This window comes from Callionymus lyra, chromosome 8, assembly GCF_982586985.1.
Source record: "Callionymus lyra chromosome 8, fCalLyr1.hap1.1, whole genome shotgun sequence".
NCBI lineage: Eukaryota > Metazoa > Chordata > Actinopteri > Syngnathiformes > Callionymidae > Callionymus > Callionymus lyra.
Genome location: NC_141825.1, coordinates 25,940,982 through 25,959,700, shown reverse-complemented (window position 1 = coordinate 25,959,700; position 18,719 = coordinate 25,940,982). Strand labels below are relative to the sequence as shown.

Sequence of the window (18,719 nt, the reverse complement as noted above, 5' to 3'; positions counted from 1 at the left end):
CATGAAACAGTGTCATTATCTTCAGAGTCCACTAGATGGTAGTGATGTGTTGATGAAGCTTCATGAAACAGTGTCATTATCTTCAGAGTCCACTAGATGGTAGTGATGTGTTGATGAAGCTTCATGAAACAGTGTCATCATCTTCAGCGTCCACTAGATGGTAGTGATGTGTCGATGAAGCTTCATGAAAAAGTGTCATTATCTTCAGAGTCCACTAGATGGTAGTGATGTGTTGATGAAGCTTCATGAAACAGTGTCATTATCTTCAAAGTCCACTAGATGGTAGTGATGTGTTGATGAAGCTTCATGAAACAGTGTCATTATCATCAGAGTCCACTAGATGGTAGTGATGTGTTGATGAAGATTCATGAAACAGTGTCATTATCTTCAGAGTCCACTAGATGGTAGTGATGTGTTGATGAAGCTTCATGAAACAGTGTCATTATCTTCAGAGTCCACTAGATGGTAGTGATGTGTTGATGAAGATTCATGAAACAGTGTCATTATCTTCAGAGTCCACTAGATGGTAGTGATGTGTTGATGAAGCTTCATGAAACAGTGTCATTATCTTCAGAGTCCACTAGATGGTAGTGATGTGTTGATGAAGATTCATGAAACAGTGTCATTATCTTCAGAGTCCACTAGATGGTAGTGATGTGTTGATGAAGCTTCATGAAACAGTGTCATTATCTTCAGAGTCCACTAGATGCTAGTGATGTGTTGATGAAGCTTCATGAAACAGTGTCATTATCATCAGAGTCCACTAGATGGTAATGATGTGTTGATGAAGATTCATGAAACAGTGTCATTATCTTCAGAGTCCACTAGATGGTAGTGATGTGTTGATGAAGCTTCATGAAACAGTGTCATTATCTTCAGAGTCCACTAGATGGTAGTGATGTGTTGATGAAGCTTTATGAAACAGTGTCATCATCTTCAGAGTCCACTAGATGGTAGTGATGTGTTGATGAAGCTTCATGAAACAGTGTCATTATTATCAGAGTCCACTAGATGGTAGTGATGTGTCGATGAAGCTTCATGAAACAGTGTCATTATCATCAGAGTCCACTAGATGGTAGTGATGTGTTGATGAAGCTTCATGAAACAGTGTCATTATCTTCAGAGTCCACTAGATGGTAGTGATGTGTTGATGACGCTTCATGAAACAGTGTCATTATCTTCAGAGTCCACTAGATGGTAGTGATGTGTCGATGAAGCTTCATGAAACAGTGTCATTATCTTCAGAGTCCACTAGATGGTAGTGATGTGTTGATGACGCTTCATGAAACAGTGTCATTATCTTCAGAATCCACTAGATGGTAGTGATGTGTTGATGAAGCTTCATGAAACAGTGTCATTATCTTCAGAGTCCACTAGATGGTAGTGATGTGTTGATGAAGCTTCATGAAACAGTGTCATCATCTTCAGAGTCCACTAGATGGTAGTGATGTGTTGATGAAGCTTCATGAAACAGTGTCATTATCTTCAGAGTCCACTAGATGGTAGTGATGTGTTGATGAAGCTTCATGAAACAGTGTCATTATCTTCAGAGTCCACTAGATATTAATATTCTCATCGTTAATCTTGGATCAGACCCGAGACCGGTTGTAATGTATCCGCCATTTCCAGGTATTCGCTGCGAGCGGCAGGAATACAAGCGGGCGTGGATGTTTGGCAGGAAAACCCGATACAGTACAACACAAGTGAGGTGCGATCGCTTCACGTGTCGCCCGTGGAAGACGAAGCCAAGAATCTGCGAGAGAATTGAAAGTCGTATATCAAACCCTTGCACAACGAGTTTCTTCTGAGGATTCACGGCGATACATCTTCGTGGAATAATTAAGTTCACGAAACCCTCGGAGTTCACTATTTGCATTTGAGGACGATCAAAGAATTAACATAATAAAGGAAGGCAGTTTCGGTGAGAAATGTGCTGAACAGGTTTTCAGTTTTTTTTCCACTTTTAAATCAGGTTTCGTGTAGAGAAAACAATCGCTCCTGGCAGAGCAGGTGGGATCTTTCATGGAGCAGGGAGGTCTGGGAGAGACGTTACAAATGGACGACATGACTCTTGAATGTTTGTGTTCGTCAATGAAACTGTGAAGCTGGACTTGAGTCGGTTCTATTGCAGGTTCTATATACTATTGAATATTGTTTTGATTGTTTAAGCGCTTTGTGACCCTGGTCTGGAAAAGCGCTATACAAATAACAATTACTTACTTACTTACTTATTGTTCATGCTATTAGCGGTATTATGCTAATATATATGAATCCTACTCTGAAGTAGTGAAGACTTTGAAGACGAAAAAAAATAGGAACAACTGAACGTAAAGGTGACTCGAGGAATTGATCGAAATCATATATTTTTTGGGAAAAAACAAATATTATTATGATATTGGGTGCACGGTTAGCGCGGTCCTCTCACAGCAAGAAGGTGTGTAGTTAGTATGTTTCTCCCCGTGTTGTGTAGGTTTACTCCGGACACTCCGGTTTCCTCCCACAGTCCAAAAACATACAGAGGTTGATTGAGAACTTGAGGGAAATTGTCCGTAGGTATGAGTGTGTGTGTGAATGGTTGTCTGTCTTTGTGTGTCCTGAGACAGACTGGCGTCCTGTCCAGGGTGTCCCCTGCCCCTCGCCCAATGAAACTGGGATAAGCTCCAGTCTCCCCGCGACCCCCACAAGGGATAAAGTGGTAGAAAATGAAATATAATAATATTTCATTTTAAGGTTCCGTTCAAAAAAAGATTCTAGACCAACAGTGAAATCAAGAGTAAGACAACTTTTGAAAGTCAAGAGATAAACAATAGGTTGAAGAAATATTTAATTTAAAAAGTGAGTTTAAATGTCAGTTATTCTAAATGTTATTAAAAAAGAAAATAAAAGAATTAAACATGAGTGAATTTGTTAAGATGCTAAATATAAATATTCATAATAATCATTTGTTTTTTTCTCCTTCAGATCCAGGGCGCCATCATGGTGTCGTCGCTGCTCCAGCTTGTTCTGGGGTTTTCTGGACTGGTGGGATTTGTGCTGAGATACATCGGACCTCTGGCCATCGCACCGACCATCAACCTGATCGGCTTATCCTTGTTCATCGAGGCCGGCAAGAAGTCTGGAGGCCACTGGGGGATCGCGGCCCTGTGAGTTAAATCTATATTTATATCAACTGTATATGAAAACTAACTAGCGTAGCATCGCTGACCGATCTTAGGTCTACCTCCAACACATCTGAATGAATCCGATGACTTTAAACACACATGAGGATACAAGTGACAAGATAATGAAGCTTCATGATACAGTCAATAAGTGGCGCCCTCAGGTGAATAAAAGCTGTGAGGTTTCAATAGAATAGTTACAACCTTTACAAAGTCGCAATTCCTACTACTTTTTTTAGCCTTGAGCATTTTCCTTATAATTTACGGAATCTCCCGCCAACCCCCTAAAAACGACGCCAGCACCGTTTAAGTCCATGCAAGTCTGTTAAAGGGATATATAACATTCTTACTGTGGTTTTTAAATCTTTAATGTCATCTTAATGCAGTAGGTTTAAGTTAAAATCAATTTTTCCGTTCTGTTATTTACTAGTTATTCAAGTTTATGAAGCGTTTTTTAACAGCAAAAGATCAGAGAATACTATTTAGTGGAGTCTAAAAAAGACGAGCACTGCTTCATGAAGCGTCACGAAACCCTGACTAGAAAAAATACTTTTGAACTTTCAGACCAAAAGCAAATTGTTTTTGCAATTAGTGTGAAGATGTATAACATATTAACAAAAATATTTAGTTTTTTGTCTTATTTACAAAAGAAAAAATAAATCTCTCGAGATATATTTTCTTTTTTCCTTCCATACAATCTGTCCGAGTACAAAGTATGTTCAAAGTCGATCGATGCTTTAAAACGAACGCTGAGTTTCAGTTTTTTCCCCGAGTTAATGTTTTCTTAATTGACGTGAGTCGACCATGTCGTGTCCCAGTGGATCTACCGTCTGACGTCTGTCGACCTTTCTAAGAAAAACAAGAGTTTTTTCCTGTCGATATAATGTTTCTGACATGTTAAAAGCATTGAGAAACAAGCGCTGAAACACTCACAAAGTTTTTCTTTGAGATCTGGTGAAACAGTTTGTAACAGCAGCAGCTGCTAGTAAATGACGAAACCTTTTAAAATGCTTTTGAATGAAAATACTACTGGAGAACTCTACCAAATTAAATTTCTCTTTATTTACCTTATAATTTAAGTAAATACAATCAGAGTTTTTGCTTTCACACAGACATACCTCTGACCTCCTTTACCAAGAATTTGAAAATAAAAATAGTGATATTTAGTGCCATCCATTCCTGGCAACAAAGGTTTAAAAATACCAGTACACAACCGTATGCAAACCAGGTAACACGTACCGATGAACTCCATAACCTGTGCTAATACTGCCCCCGCCGTGACCTTTTATCTGGCTCTGTTCGATCAAATTGAGCTTGTCATTAGCCCCCGCCGTCTCCAGATAATACTGACTAAAGACATTACACAGAGTGATCCTTGCGGGTTTTAAAAGGTTCAGCGCATCCCGCCATCCCAACCATAGACAGAAGGGTGATCAATCACACCCGCCTTAGCGCCGGTGCGCCCGGCTGTTTTCAGCCGCCGCCCGGCTGCATGAACTCTGCTGCGACCCAATTCTCTTTCATGTCAGTCATGGGATGATACGAACGTTGGCCTTTTAACAGACAGTAAAGATTGGTGAGATTTAAACCATGGACAACAATCATGTTAAAAGACGATTCGGTGAAACTGGTCCGTACAAATCTGCTTTCTTTTATGTTTAAAATATGTCTAATTTCTTGCGATATTGCAGTCCTTCCAGAAGGTGGCGGAATTCACCTCAGTGCTGGATGTAGCAAAAAAACAAAACGTGGTAAACCACTCGACATACTGAATAAAACACCTCATACTGGACAGACTGGATTTGAAAGTCATGAAGGAGCGGTCGATAAACAACACTAATCGTAGGATGTGATTTGGGCGGACACTTTGAGGAATTTTATGACTTTTATATCTAAACTTTTGGAAAAAGGGCCTCCTATCAAACATCATCCATTCATCACATCCCTGTTCCAGTAGTTTTGTGACCAGAAGTTTTATCTTTCTTTACCTAATACTGGTGAAAATGCAAAACCTTGGTAACACTGTAGATAATTGTCCACCAGTGGAGCTGATGAAGCTTCATGAAACTTGTGTCTTTATTTTCAGAGTCCACTAGATGTCTCTCTCTGCTCTTTAGTCTTTTGCTTTGAACATCTATTCTATTGAAACCTCACATCATTTTGAAACCACCTGATCTAAAGAATGTGACACTGTTTCATGAAGCTTCATCAACACATCACTACCATCTAGTGGACTCTGAAGATAATGACACTGTTTCATGAAGCTTCATCAACACATCACTACCATCTAGTGGACTCTGAAGATAATGACACTGTTTCATGAAGCTTCATCGACACATCACTACCATCTAGGGGACTCTGAAGATAATGACACTGTTTCAAGAAGCTTCATCGACACATCACTACCATCTAGTGGACTCTGAAGATAATGACACTGTTTCATGAAGCTTCATCAACACATCACTACCATCTAGTGGACTCTGAAGATAATGACACTGTTTCATGAAGCTTCATCCACACATCACTACCATCTAGGGGACTCTGAAGATAATGACACTGTTTCATGAAGCTTCATCAACACATTTCTACCATCTAGTGGACTCTGAAGATAATGACACTGTTTCATGAAGCTTCATCAACACATCACTACCATCTAGTGGACTCTGAAGATAATGCCACTGTTTCATGAAGCTTCATCAACACATCACTACCATCTAGTGGACTCTGAAGATAATGACACTGTTTCATGAAGCTTCATCAACACATCACTACCATCTAGTGGACTCTGAAGATAATGACACTGTTTCATGAAGCTTCATCAACACATCACTACCATCTAGTGGACTCTGAAGATAATGACACTTTTTCATGAAGCTTCGTCAACACATCACTACCATCTAGTGGACTCTGAAGATAATGACACTGTTTCATGAAGCTTCATCAACACATCACTACCATCTAGTGGACTCTGAAGATAATGACACTGTTTCATGAAGCTTCATCAACACATCACTACCATCTAGTGGACTCTGAAGATAATGACACTGTTTCATGAAGCTTCGTCAACACATCACTATCTGCAAATACTTTATATTTCCCTATAAAGAAACGCACAGTTCAGCGGGATATTAAGTTATTGTCTTTAGACGATATGTCTTCTTTTAGGAGAAAAATGACTGATCTCACCCCTTGTGAAGTTTATCCAAAAAATGAAAAACCAAAGTTTAAAAGAAAGAAGATGCAAAAAGACAACAAAATCTGTCACAGCTCCCTCGTTACCTTCTAGTCTGTCATACTAATATTATTATTATTATGAAATAAACTACACAAAAACAATTCAGATATGTAAGAAAAAATGTTTCCAAAAACTAAAAAAGGAACCTTCATAATCATGACTTTAATCATAACCAAGTTTTTTTCTTATTGATACACACAATTTAAGATTGTTAAATATTCAGTGTTCATTGAGCCGTTTTTGAGTCAGGCTTCTAATTTAAGTAAAGATATCTTGCGTCAAATGTGTTCACTTCATACATTGGAATGGTAAAAAAAGTTCAAACAAGACCTCCAGTGTATTTATCCAACAGCATTAAGTACACTGAGACCAACGGTTTCTTTTAACAGCTATATATGCCAATCATCTTAACCGACACCAGCATCTGTTGATTTAAGCAAACACTTAAATAAACAAATGTATCTCAATGTTAAGACTTCAAACTGCAACAAAATTCCATTTGAAACACGTGGGTTCGGCCAAAATATTTATTTTGTTTTTTGTCGAACATTTTCTTGGCACAGAGTGAATAAATATTTCACACACACACTCTGGTTTCGTTACAAAGTAATCTTCACATATCGCATCGGGAAGTCTGAGTGAAGACGTGGACGCGCTGCAACTTGTTCTTCTGCGATAACTGAGAGTGAGCTTCGTTCGAAATCAATTTCACTAATGACTGTTGGACGAGCTCCAGGTCTCACATGGAAGTGAGTGACACCTTTTTGTACCGTCTTCTGCTTTCCCACAGCACGGTCTGTCTGATCCTGCTGTTTTCGCAGTATCTCAGCAAAGTGGATGTTCCAATGATCGCTTACAAGGATAAGAAGTGGAAGATTTTCCAGTACCCGCTCTTCAAACTGTTCTCGGTAAGTACTGCATTTCCACAGAATCAGATAAAACATGTACTTAAAGTAGCAACAAACCGGTTGTTTTGAGCTTGAAGAGAAAATACGGTGACATTTATTTATAATAAATATACTCAAATTTATAAAGCGGCCAACCAGAGACTCAAAGGTATCCTACCGACCTGGATACATTCTTCAAGTCCATGGATTGAGCCATGACCCTTAAAAATCCCGCTGTGAATAAAGATTGACTTTTCCACTGTCGGGATGAAAGCCACACTGTCCTTCTAGATCTGAGGTTGGAGTATTGGCCGAATCCTCCTCTACAGTTCTCCCTGAACAGACCTTACCGGAGAGGCTAAGAAGCGTTGATCTCCTGTAGTTGAAACACACGTTGAGTTCTACCCTTGTACCACCAATGCAGTCCGTCAGGCCAGCAGCAACTCTAGTGAATGTAGTTGTTGCACGATGTCATCTACAAGGGCACCACCACAGAGAAGTATAGGGCATATCATCGGGGCTTGGACGGGAACTCTTCCACTTTCAAAGATCTCTTTGGTCAAAAGAGCCTCATCACCACCGTCCAAGGTTTTGGGTTCACTTCACCCTCATGAGCCGTCAAACGGTGGTTCAGGATCTCTTGGAGGCCAACCGACCCTTTCCATAGATGTTGAATTCTTCTGACAGTTTGAGATGGCACGTCATGTCCCAAAGTCCACTCTAGGTTCCACGCCTTGCCCAATCTCCACGGCACCCAACCTTTACCATCGCTCTTCAATGAGTTGGACCCAAGCCATAAAAGTAATTCACATAAAATGTTCTGGACGACAAAACTTAAAAGTAGGAGATCTCGTTCTGTTGGCAGTCCGCCACATCAAGTAGTAATTCTCCGTTATCTTTACCTGTCAATCAAACCTCTGACTTCAGAGAATTTAGTTGAGATAAAGTTAATAGATGGATTGACTTTTTTAGCGGAGAATGTTTTCCGTGGAATCATCAAAGAAAGATTTGATTTGATGATTAATGATTACGATCTTTAGGGTCTTTAGCAGAATAATTATTTGAACTATTTGGGAATTTTTTACTACAGATGTTTTCGATAGTAGTTTACAGGGCCTCCAGAATTTGGCACTGGGGGCAGAACCACAAACTGTAGGTGATTGACTAAGACTGTAGAATCTAAAACATGAACACATATAAAGACCAGCAGTAACAAGTTTTGAAACCAACCCTTTCCATTCACATTTAGATCCGTTTTAAGTTGGATTTAAAGCTTTGTGTTGACAAATCAATGTGTTCTTTTTGTTGTTGTTCATCTCCTTCACGAAAACATCTAGGCTCTCTTCGGGATGTGCTTGAGCTGGCTGGTCTGCTTCCTCCTGACGGTCTTCGATGTTCTGCCATCCAAATCCGACCAGTACGGCTTCTCCGCAAGAACCGATATTAACCTGGACGCCGTCTCCAACTCGCCATGGTTCCATATTCCGTACCCAGGTCTGTGTTATCCATCGCTAATGTTCTGTGTGTGCGTGGGTGTGTACTTGTTTATCTCAAAACATAATAACTATGTGTCGGAGAATGTTGTAGCAACACGCCGACAGGTAGGTGACTATCTAAACAAAGGTTGCTCAACTTCCCTTTGATGATATTGTCGAATCGACAAGTAACTAACTTTTCAACACTCAAGTATACACAGGCAGTGATTAAAACACCATGAAGGGATGATGTGAGGGAACATGGCATGTTGCCTTTGTTGGATTCCGCCAACTAGGAATGTGCTTTGGTACAATTGAACAACATTGTCAAAAAACAATAAAAGCCTCACATTTTCTCGGAATGGAACCTGCACCAGATGTTCATCGAACAATTTTTTGCATGTGCACTTTTTGCCAGATTGGTTGCATGTTTTTTAATTCATGCATTTGGCAATTTTGCTGCTGAACATTAATACATTGATGAAAGAAAAAAAAGATTTCTAAAAATATACTCCTGTGTTGTTCTCAGTGTTATGTTGACGTTTAAAATATATACTTTATTGAATATTGTTTTGATTGTTTAAACGTTTGTGACCCTGGTCTGGTAAAGCGCTCTATAAATACTAATTACTTACTTACTTACACGACAGGACAATGGGGTTTACCCACGGTCAGTGTGTCATCCGTGCTGGGCATGATGGCCGGCGTGCTGGCGTCCACGATGGAATCCATCGGAGACTACTACGCCTGTGCCCGTCTCGCTGGCGCTCCTCCGCCGCCGACTCATGCCATCAACCGAGGCATCGCCGTGGAGGGCATCGGCTGTATCTTGGCCGGCCTGTGGGGAACGGGCAACGGTACGACGTCCTACAGCCAAAACATCGCTGCCCTTGGCATCACTAAGGTAACGCTCGACTCAAAGGTGAAACCTATGAACGAATAAACATGTTTTCTCATGAAAATTATAATAAAAACTAAAAAAAATGAAAGTCCATGGTGTCTACGGGTTGGTGGAAAAGATCCTGTCTCGAGTGGAGTTCAGGTATCTTGGGGTATTGTTCATGAGTGAGGGAAGAATGGAGCGTGAGATCAACAGGCGGATTGGGGCGGTTATGTTGACGAAGCAGCGAGAGAGCTGAGCCAAAAGACAAAGCTCTGTGTATACCTACCCTCACCCATGGTCCCAAAAGTTGGATAGTGACCGAAAGATCAAGATAGCGGCTAAAATAGGGTGACTCGGCTCTCTTTTGAGACACATGGTTTGAAGCAAGGTCATCCGGGAGAGGCTCAGAGTAGAGCTACTGCTTCTCAGCATCGAGAGGAGTCAGTTGAGGTGGCTCCGGGATGTTCAGGGCATGTCCAACCGGTAGGAGACCACAGGGAAGACCCAGGACATGCAGGTCAGCTGGTCTGGGAACGCCTAGATGATGTAGTTGAAGCGAAAGAAAGTAGAAGAACCTGGACGGATAGAAGATGAGATGAGTTTAAAATGAAAAATCTAAATGTATGTCAAAGTTATACGACGGTCATGTTACATGATTTATTGGCTCCTGTTGTTGTTAAACAACCTTTACTTTTATCAACATTCCAATCAGATCCGACTGCACGTCCTGTGACCCCAGAATATTTTCTTAGCGCCCCTAATAAATCAAACTCTTGAAAAGTTCATGTGCAACCAGAACAATTTGCTACCCCCATGATGTGAGTGTCCAGATAAGATTGTGATTTAAATTGTTTGTTTTTATTTCGGCATAGACGTTTCAAATGTTATGGACAAATAAAGAGACTCAATTTCGTGGATAGAAATGTAGTTGCTGATTAAGTAGATCCTTGAAGCTTTCCAGGGACACAGTTTACTACACCAGTCAAACCAGGATATTTGTTTAACCTTTAACTCGACAGGCAGGGTTTTCAGGTTAACAAGCTTCAGGGTTTATTCGTCTGACCTGACTTTATGGTCCAGGGAAGGGGAGGCCATTTTTTAACCACGCGTTTTACTGGTTCACTATAAAGGTGTTTCCCTAACATTTTAAGTTGGTTACACATATAGATTCTGATTTGAGAGGAACAACATGTGATTTGTTAGTTTGCTAAATGACTTCACAAATGAGTGATGTGAGCTCATATATTTAATTTCTGCTTAAGACTGTTCTTCTGTTACATTTCAAATGCATTTTGTTGTTTACTGTCACATTTTCCATGTCATTGTTATCTATTCTTATGGTTTTTATTTTATTATTACTTAAATATATTCACTAGACCACAACATCTACATAAATATATATATATATATATAGTAAGTAAGTAAGTAAGTAATATTTATTTATATAGCGCTTTTCGAGACCAGGGTCACAATATTTATATATTGTTAGATTCAAAATGATTAATATATATATATATATATAACATATAATATATAAAATGCATCTTTAATCTTTCTCTTACTGTGACGAGCACATGTTATCTTTTATTTTGTACACAGTTGTTGCTGCCATCTTTATTCTCTAGACTGACCTCAGTGTCGCTCCTAACAGGTCGGTAGTCGGCTGGTCATCCAAGCAACGGGAATCCTGATGATCATCCTGGGAATCTTCGGCAAGTTCGGAGCCGTCTTCATCACCATTCCGGACCCGGTCATTGGTGGCATGTTCCTGGTGATGTTTGGAATGATCGCAGCTGTAGGAATATCGAACCTCCAGGTAGGAAAGCACTCCAGGCAAAGCACCTGCTACTTTTTATGGCCGTCCCTTAAATGCCACAGTCTTAGGCAGTAAGTCAATAGTTATGGCGCCAAACCTCGTGACACATTCCAGATACTATCTCACTCTAAGGAAAGCGCACGTTTAAAGACTAGCCACAAATGAAATGATCTGGTAAATTGGATGGAGGGTTTTTCTCGGCTGCAATTATAATGTGCTTTCAAACTAAATCCACCTGGAGCTGAAGAAGATAAGTAGCTTAACTTCATGTTACCATTGCCGAGTTATTTAAGCAAATTTGTTTCCTTCCTCTGACTCAAAACCTGAATTCTATTGCTGAACGTAACAGTTTTCCTAATGCGAGAAGTCCCCAAGGCAATCTCAGAGCCGCTGTGTCAACCAGACCTCAATCCACTTCAAATTCTGGATGGTCTGTCAGTACTAGTGAGGCCCCCGAAGGGACTGGACATCTTTGATCTCTGGTGTTGCAATGGGTCTCACCTACAGTACCTTCAAGGTATCACTGACGGTATGAGGCAAAGCATTTTGGGACTTAAAAAAAAAAAATTGCGCTTATGAATGTAATAGCACCAGACGCACTGTTTGTATGCTTCTTTGCAGATAAACCTTATTAAACCTTGTGTTATCTCAGGGTCGATGTGAAAATAAATTTGGACCTTTGGGTCTTCTTGACCCAGAAACAATACAATGGTTAAGAGAACTCCGAAATACAAAAAAAAAACACTCATGGAATTTGTACATGATATTAACACTGCTTTGTTTTTTCATATTAATTGTCTTAAATATCGAGTCTGTCTTTGAATGAATCATCTAAATCTTTGGTCAGCAAATATGTGACTGCGATTCAATTGTACAAAGTACTACTACGGAGGACTTTTTAAGTTGATGTTGGTTGGTTGAATTTCAAATACGAGTTCCTGTGTTAACACTAACATTCAATTTATTTTTATTTAACGTGTAAAATGATGACAAAGTTTGTCAAGACAAATGAGAGGGAAAAAGGACAGGTCCTGGTGAATCACGATTAGCAACAGTGGCGAGAATAAAAACATTAAAAGTAAAATGATTGTCTTGAATACTGGTTTTGTGGTTTAAATCTCTCTGTGTCTGTGTGCAGTACGTGGACCTGAACTCCTCACGGAACCTGCTCATCCTGGGCTTCTCCACGTTCAGCGGTCTTGTTTTACCGACATGGTTTCATTCCAACCCTGGCATCATCGACACAGGTAACCAGATCCACAAGCACTCGCTCTTCTTGAACACATTTATAAACTGTCAAGCCACCTTCAGGGTATCGTCGACTGAAGGTGGGAAAGCCTTTTGGTGCTATCCTCTTCGTGTGTGCTACTCAATCTCACACACATTGTGAAACTGTCAAGCTGATTGAAATATAAACCTCCGCCTACAATAAGTACTTCAAGCAGTAAACAAAGATTTATTGTGTTCGGACAGCCAGCGAAGTGTATTTCAAACCCGACACCACACAACTTTTCAACAAAAGATCTAAGCAGGGCCATCGTATGCAAGTTGCTGACACAGAGTGGCAAACACTCGTAGGAAGGGGGGGGGTTGTAGCCTATCCTAGTTTCTTCGGGCGAGAGGCGGGGGACACCCTGAACAGGATGGTAGTCTGTTTGTAGCTGGGCTCACAAACACATACAACCATTGAATTGAATTTATTTTCCAGTGTCAAATCATAATCTCGGGGAGTTGAAATAACACTATAAAAAGAAGTGAAAAACAGGTTCCAGGGAGATCATTGAGCAACTTTCTACTTTCATGTACCGACAGTGGCAAACGGTAAATACTTGTAGACTCGGTGGCGACTGTGTTTGATGTGTGTGATAGTCCTTCAAAAGACATCTTAAGACCTGTTGTGCAGGCCTTATCCTCATTTTCTGCTTTGTTTGTCTCTACCTTGTCTTGACCTTTTGGAGTTTTTAAATTTGTATGTATTTTTAAACGTGTATTTCTTTTGATTGTTGAAGCGCTTTGTGACCCTGGTCTAGAAAGATCTTTACAAATAACTATCACTTACTTACTTACTTTCTGCTGTGACCGGCCGGGAGAGAGGGTTTAGAAAAAGGAGATAGTAGAAAATGGGGAGAAGAACGGTGTAAGGCAGGGCAGAATCTTGACAGGGCCATGGAGTCGATCCTGGATCTGGTGGCACTGTCGAGGAAAGTTGAAGGAGATCCAGATCCAGAGATCAGGAGGGGCCTGAAAAACAATGGTGGAGAACAAGGGCGGTGAGAAGAGTTCAGGTGATGGGACTTGATGCACAGAGATTAGTGTTTAAAGAACTCCCAGAGTGAGCTAAACTACCCAGGGCTGTAGTCACTTGTTTCAACAGTTTAACGCCATATTCTTGCTCAACTCTGAGTGTAAATCCACCTCTGTCAGGTCTTCTTCACACTCCTAGAACCCAGGCCACTACCGGTTAACCGGTAATGTCGTTGAGGTCGAGTCCTCAGGACATCTGACCGGATGTTTTCAAGTTTTCACTGCACCACACACAGATTACCTTGGAAAACATAGTCAGATATCTGCCAGCATAAGCTCCTGATGTCAAGGTGCTCTCAAATCCTACTGGTCCAGATGGCAAAACAATTTGAGTTTAAAGCCTTGAATGAAAACAGAAAGAAGGAAATAAATATGAATTTACTTTATAATATTCATCTTGAAAACTTATATTCAATAAATACAAAATACAGCGGCGCCGACACATTCATCAAATCAATTCTCAGAAACATGTGAATTGAATCCCCTTAAAATACACATAAACGTTACGAACCGAAAAGCGTTTTTCTGTAGTTTGTAGTGAAAAGTGTTTTTTTTTTCTTATGTCAAGCTAACTGAGGCAGACGAAGAGGGGTTTACATCGTGTGCCAGTGGCAAGATTTGAGCAAAGTGATGACGTATCAATTTATTTAGTTTATGAATGATGAGTAAAAATCACAACAAATCATTGAATCACACACAAAGAGGAACTTGAGACAATTAAGGTAGTTTGTTTAGTGTTGTGGTCGACCTTCCTTCCGAAGGAAGGCCAAATCTATCGAGGACGTTAAGCGCAAAGGTCTACAAAAGAAACTCTGATTTAACGCTTATTTGATTGACAGAGTGATTGGCCACAGCCCCCCCGAGTGGCATCAAAAGAGCAAATCCTGAAGATTAAACGACTCCTTTCTGTAGACCCTGATCCCATGAGTCATGTGATGCAAGTGTCTCCCAGGAAAGTGCTAATCCAAAGTTCAAGAGTGGGCATGAGGGCTTGTCTGGTTTTCTTGGTTCTAGGCTGCTTAGCTCTCAATCCTCTTGGCTTTTCCCCCACCATGTCATCAGCTGTAATCTGCGCATCTCAGATAAAGCACTTGAGTTTTTTTTCTTCACCTCAGCTGCACACTCGCTTGATAAGGCCACACAAGAGGAGGCCTGTCTCGGTAAACCCGCGGCCGCTCATCCAGACGTCTTTAGATGTGCTGCCGATGGGACTTAGAATCAACACAGTGGGGGACTTGAACTTTTGACTGCCGCGTCCTCAGCCCGGTGTGTTCGTGGCCCTTCTGTACAAGTGTGTTTATAGTGACCCTTTGCATTTAATTGGATACAACTCAATCAATCTTAGTTTTTTTCGCTCCGACATTAAACGCCCGGGCATTAGCCGCCGCGTTGGCTTCTGAGCCGTCAGTATGGTGGGGCCAAATGAAAGACCAGCTTTGATCGGTAAAATTAGACTCAAGAGGTAAGAGGAATTAAAGGGACAACAATAATGTGGCCTAGTGAACTTTACAGGACTCTATACGCTTAATTAGTCGCCCAATCGAAAACAACTAGGTAACCTTTCACAAGCAGTGTCTCACAAATAGCATTTATTTCTATTATTTTGGTATGTATTGGTGGCTCAGTGCTACATTTATATTTGTATTACTTTTCTCTTTGATTTGCTGCTGTTTCTGAAGATATCTTATCTTATCTATTACCATCACTTACATAACAATATTATTTGTTTAAATTTTCACCTCCCAAGAATCCCTAAATACGCAAGTCTTTATATCATACTTAGGCAAAGTGTGGGCCGGGGGAAACTGTTTTTTAGTGGCCCCTTATCAGATCCAAGATCAGGCAGAAACTAATCATTTTATTGGATTAATGATTTATTTAAATTATTCATTATTGTTCTCTAAATATGAATCTATACAAGTCTTTGTTTTCAGCAATTATGTCATTTGTGTATATATTGCCGCTCAAAGAAGATAAAAGATTAAATAAATGAAAAAATCTGGGTACTTTTATATCAGATGAATTAAAAATAGGTTCAATTAAATGTCAATTTTATATTAAGCTCGGCCTGATTTTATACTTTTCATTTTTTCATATGGAGTAAGGAATCATTTTTTTTTTGTATAGCGCTTTTCCAGACCAGGGTCACAAAGCGCTTAAACAAACAAAACAATATTCAATAAAGTATATACTTTAAAGTTCAAGATAACACTGATAACACAACAGGAGTTCCAGAATATCAAGGAAAAGCCTGAACAAATAAAAATGTCTTTAGATGTTTCTTGAAAGAGTCAGTAGATCATCAAGCGCAAAGAGAGAGGAAATGACATATCCCACCACTGATTTATAATGTACTTTAGTGAGTAATATATCTTCCAAAGAATCCCCTAAAAGAAAAAAAACAACAAGAAAGCATAAACTTCAGTTTACAGAACACTCAATTCACTCTCACGCCTTCTCTCCAAAGGGGTCAAAGAGCTGGATCAGATCATCGTCGTGCTCTTCACCACGCACATGTTCATCGGAGGCTTCTTCGGCTTCATCCTGGACAACACCATTCCAGGTAATAACAAACGCACTCGACAAAAACCCTCCGTTCTCTCGGCTAACCCTGGATTTGTACGTCAAGGCACGGACAAGGAGCGAGGGCTGAAGAACTGGCAGGAACAGGCGCAGGAAGCCAGCGGAAAGACTTGCGACGTGTCGTGCTACGACATTCCCTACTGCGGCTGGATTTTGAGAAGATTCCGGTGGCTTCGATTCCTGCCGTTTCTCCCGTCGTACAACACGACACACTTCAATACCTTCGAGCAAACCAATGGTGTCTGACCTGCTCGCAATCAAGCCTTATTTTGGTCGATGAAAATGTGTATTTTTTAGATGAATACATTCTTATCTTTTATATAAAACATTCAAAGTTTTTTCAATTAAAAGTTAGAAATAATTAGCCTTAATATTTAATAAATTAAGAACAAGTGTGTAGTTTTAACGCTTGATGTTGCGCAGTTGAGGGAGGCTTCTTTTAACGCTAAAGGTTGTGTATTCCATTTTTGATAAGTACTTATTTAACTACGATGTTGTTCAAAGAGAAGTCCTTCCAAGCAAGGAAAGTCGTAAAGGTGTATCTTCTTCTTCTCGTTCGTCCGTAGGCATTAGCGCGGTGGTTATGTTCAGCCCTGAGATTCACTGGTCGGTGTAACTATGACAAGAAGTTATTCCTCCATGATATTTCAAAATGTTTTGAATTGGAGATCTAGGATATTTAATAACAGGTTATTGTTACATAAATGTACCACATATCTGGTCCAATACTACGTCTTGTCTTCATTATTAAGTAATTGTAAGACAAACCAAAACATGAGACACTACCAAAACTTGTAGCTAGCTAATAGGTTTAGCTAGTGATGTGTAAGCGAAGCTTCATGAAGCATTATACTTCTTTTCATAGTCACTCTCTCTTCTCCGTAATCTACCGCTTTGAACATATATTTAAACCTCAGATCCTTTTTAAACTGCGGCGCCACCTACTGACCTGAAGGAAAGACACAGTTTCATGAAGCTTCATCAGAAAAGTTGCAAAAAATAATTGTATGAACAGCTTCTGTAGACGTCATGCTCTTGTGAGGACAGTTGGACGTGGGAAGAAAGCAGTGTTTCTAACTGGTCCCGGCATCTTATATTAAGAGCTTCTCGAGACACGTCCAGGAAAGCGAGGCCGACTCTTGTAACCGCGGGTGATGTTGCGCTTGTTCCTGAAAACCTTTGCTTCCACTTACAATGAATGACTAACATTACATCAAATTATGTCGGCAACATCAACATACCTCATGACAGTGTGTGACTAACACCTTTTAACTCCTTTCAATTTAATTTATGTTTCTAATTGTTTTTTTCATTACATAGTATACATTGTTAATTTTATACTTAACTGTTAAATACAAATCGTGCTTTGTCTATAAGTTGTTTGCTCTTGTTAATAAAATCATTTTTATTCCTGCATTGTCGCATTCTTTTCTTATCTAGAGAGTACGGCTGACTTTATTTAAATATTTACCTATTTTACTTTTTAATTTAATGATTTAATGATGATTTAAAATCACTTTTAATAGCAATTTCCCGTTACCATCTTGTCCGTTTTACCACCTCATTCTAAATTCTGAAGGAAAAGGAACTTCAGTTTGTTGTTTTTCAGGATAAAGATGTCAATCTCGGACAAGTCCTGGTGAGTCAAGACGGAAGTGCACATGCCAGACAGACATAACAACCTGTAAACTATAACTCGGTTAGGTTGAAACGACCAGGGGGGGCCATCAGTTAAAAAATACCTGTTTGAGGTCACCCTCAGGTCGTCTGAAGGTTTGGATTATTTTCAGAGAAATCTGTTCTTTTTTAGAGTTATAGACAAAATGACTATATATAGAGTTAAAGTAGCGACTGGAGCTCATGTGTCTCCGTCTGTAACGTACCTCTTGTGTTGAAGCCTCAACATGAGGAATTGAAAGAAGGCAAAATACCAGGACCTTGTGGTGGAATGCACAGAAACTCTTTCCAGTGGAGGTGGGCACATGGGGCTTTATGGGAGGCTCAACAACTTATCTAGTTAGAGTACTCGGGCTGGGGGTTAAGGTTAAGTTACACAAAGCCACCAAGGAGCTTCTGGCTTTGGGCTGAGGAGGCCAGACAAGGTTTTGGGGAGCGAGCAACACCTAAGGCGGAGTGACTGGGAGACGACCATGTTCGCTGCCCCGCCACCAGGGGGTGTTCATAGTTAAGGGTCCGAACATCTGTGACTGGTGGTCCCCGGCTAGAACAATGGGTTAAGGTGCGACAGGCCTAGGAGTCTAGCAGGTGAGATCACCTACCTGTTTAGGCCATCTTTTGTTTCTGGGTCAATGTGACCCGAAACCAAATGTTTGTGGTATCCCTCGTGTTGTTTCGAGGTCACGGCCTCCCTGGATTCC

At 40.2% G+C, this 18,719-nt stretch overlaps 1 protein-coding gene across 1 annotated transcript in view; it reads left to right on the top strand.

Moving 5' to 3' along the window:
• LOC148074397 (solute carrier family 23 member 1) overlaps positions 1-17,731 on the top strand; it is a 35,577-nt gene extending 17,846 nt beyond the window's left edge. Inside the window, exons 5-12 of the mRNA XM_087798202.1 lie at positions 2,962-3,143; positions 7,184-7,301; positions 8,618-8,774; positions 9,406-9,659; positions 11,290-11,454; positions 12,593-12,701; positions 16,226-16,321; positions 16,388-17,731. Coding sequence (XP_087654328.1) covers positions 2,962-3,143; positions 7,184-7,301; positions 8,618-8,774; positions 9,406-9,659; positions 11,290-11,454; positions 12,593-12,701; positions 16,226-16,321; positions 16,388-16,587 — 1,281 coding nt within the window. The 3' untranslated portion in view covers positions 16,588-17,731. The remainder of the gene's footprint in view (positions 1-2,961; positions 3,144-7,183; positions 7,302-8,617; positions 8,775-9,405; positions 9,660-11,289; positions 11,455-12,592; positions 12,702-16,225; positions 16,322-16,387) is intronic.
• Positions 17,732-18,719: the final 988 nt, after the last annotated feature.